At 35.2% G+C, this 2,500-nt stretch overlaps 1 protein-coding gene across 4 annotated transcripts in view; it reads right to left on the bottom strand.

Moving 5' to 3' along the window:
* LOC123510026 (acetylcholine receptor subunit alpha-like) overlaps positions 1–2,500 on the bottom strand; it is a 240,940-nt gene that overhangs the window by 29,526 nt on the left and 208,914 nt on the right. For all 4 annotated transcript variants that reach the window (XM_045264735.1, XM_045264733.1, XM_045264731.1 and 1 more), the window contains exon 4: positions 1,054–1,098. In XM_045264735.1, coding sequence (XP_045120670.1) covers positions 1,054–1,098 — 45 coding nt within the window. The remainder of the gene's footprint in view (positions 1–1,053; positions 1,099–2,500) is intronic.

The following is a 2,500-nucleotide window of genomic DNA, read 5'->3' as shown; positions in this document are numbered from 1 at the left end:
ATTGTGTTGTTTTGTTGTTTTTCACAATTGGTTTTTCCTTCTTCTTCTTCTTCTTCTTTTTCTTCCTTTTCTTACTACTACTACTACTACTACTACTACTACTACTACTACTACTACTACTACTAACAACTACTACTACTACAACTCCTCCTCCTCCTCCTCCTCCTCCTCCTCCTCCTCCTCCTCCTCCTCCTCCTCCTCCTACTACTACTACTACTACTACTACTACTACTACTACCACCACCACCACCACCACCACCACCACCACCACCATCAATTACCTGTATTCAGTAGGAGTTTAATTTCTAAGCACCAGGGAACTTTAGCTCTTTGTTCCCTCAAGTCCCTCAAACGACGGTCTCAGGAATTTTTGAGAAGCCTGAGAGCCTTTGGTACTTAAATATACTTTGCCGAGAGCGAGAGCGAGAGAGAGAGAGAGAGAGAGAGAGAGAGAGAGAGAGAGAGAGAGAGGGTGGGGGTTGAGAAGGGGAAGTAAGACCGAGGAAGACAAGGTTGGAGGAATAAAAGACAGGAAAAGGATAAGAAAAAGTAAGAAGAAGAAGAAGAAGAAGAAGAAGGAGAAGAAGAAGAAGAAAGAAGAAGGAAGAGAAGGAGGAGGAGATGTGTAGCTGGAAAAGTAGGTAAATGAAGGAAAGGAAGAGGAAAAGAAGGAAGAGAAGAAAAAGGAGAAGAGAAAGAAAGAGTAAATGAATGAGGAATAAAAAGACAGAAAGATGAACAGGGGAAGATAAAAAGTAATGAGAAAAAAAAGAAGAAAAATGAAAAAAAAAGAATAACAAACGATAAATAAAAAAAAGAAATGAAAGAGGAAAATATAAATCGATCCAAAGAGAAAAAAGTGAAACAAAAAGAAAAAGAAAACGAAACACAAAGGAGAGGAAGGTGAAGGACACTAATTAACGAAGAAAAACAAAACATAAATATAAAGAGAGGAAAATAGAAACACAATGACGAAAAAAAGAGAAAAGTGAGTGAAAAAAAAGGAAACGCAGGTGAAGGACACTAATTAGCAGGTATATTTGCAACACTCACCTGTTCCACCCACAAGTTGGTCGTCATGATTTGGTTTTTCAGATTCTGCAACACAAAACAAAGAAATTAGCAACATGTAAAATAAAAACACTAAAATATGAGAAAAAAAAAAACATGTAGAAAATAAAGAAGGAGGGACTGGAAGAAGATAATTTTTGGAGGAGGAAGAGGAGTAGGAGGAGGAGGAGGAGGAGGAGAGAGGAAGGAAAAAAAAATTAGGAGGAGGAGGAGGGGGAAAGAAGAAGGAAAAGAGGAATTAGGAGGAGGAGGAGGAAAGAAGAAGGAAAAGAGGAATTAGGAAGGAGGAGGAGGAAAGGAGAAGGAAAAGAGGAATTAGGAGAAGGAAAGAGGAAGGAAAGAGGAAGGAAAGAGGAATTAGGAGGAGGAGAAGGAAAGAGGAAAGAGGAAGGAAACAAGAATTAGGAGGAGGAGGAGGAAAGAGAAGGGAAAAGAAGAATTAGGAGGAAGAGGAAAGAGGAAAGAAACAAGAATCAGAAGGAGGAGGAGGAAAGAGGAAGGAAACAAGAATTAGGAGGAGGAGGAGGAAGAGAAGGAAAAGAAGAATTAAGAGGAAGAGGAAAGAAGAAAGAAAGAAGAATCAGAAGGAGGAGGAGGAAACAGGAAGGAAAGAAGAATTAGGAGGAGAAGGAGGAAAGAGGAAGGAAAGAAGAATTTAGAGAAGGAGAAGGAGGAAGAAGAGGAAGAGAAAGAGGAGGAAGAAAAATCAGAAAGAAGATAAGAACATATATAATTGTAAGAAATGGAGGAGGAGGAATTGGAGAAAGATAATTTTTTGGAGAAGAGGAAGGAAAGAAGAATTAGGAGAAGGAGGAGAAGAAGGAGGAGGAAGATAAAGAAGAGGAAGACAAATAAGGAAGAAGAGAAGGACACACTAAAAACATATGTAATTGTAAAAAAAAAAATGTAATAATAAAATATAATAATAAATAACGATAAAATGACTCCCTTTTTGTAATTATTCTCTATTAAACCTGTCTGGGGACCGGCATCTCAGTGGACCATTTTTTTTTTCTTATTATATTTTGTTGCTCTTGGCCGGGTCTTCTCTCTTACATGTAAAGAAATAGTAAATAGTAAAAAACACTTAAAAGAAAAAAAAGAAATTACTATTACTATTTATCTTTTTTTTCTCTCTTTCATAAAAAAAACAGTAAAAATTAATAAATAAAAAAAAAATAAATAAATTGTAATAAATGAATAAATAGATAAATAAACAATAATAAATAAGTAAATAAACAAATAATAACACGCAGAGACATCAAAATACGCAACACCAAAGGAATAATAGTAATAGTAATAGTAATAGTAATAGTAATAAATATGTAATAGTAAAAAAAAGACTATTAAAATGAAAAAAAATGGCATAGACCTTTATTTTTATCAATATTTACTTTATTTACCATTTTAACTTTCCCTTGTGTGTGTA

The sequence above is a fragment of the Portunus trituberculatus genome, chromosome 28, assembly GCF_017591435.1.
Source record: "Portunus trituberculatus isolate SZX2019 chromosome 28, ASM1759143v1, whole genome shotgun sequence".
Taxonomy (NCBI): Eukaryota; Metazoa; Arthropoda; class Malacostraca; order Decapoda; family Portunidae; genus Portunus; species Portunus trituberculatus.
This window is presented reverse-complemented; position numbering and strand designations above follow the sequence as displayed.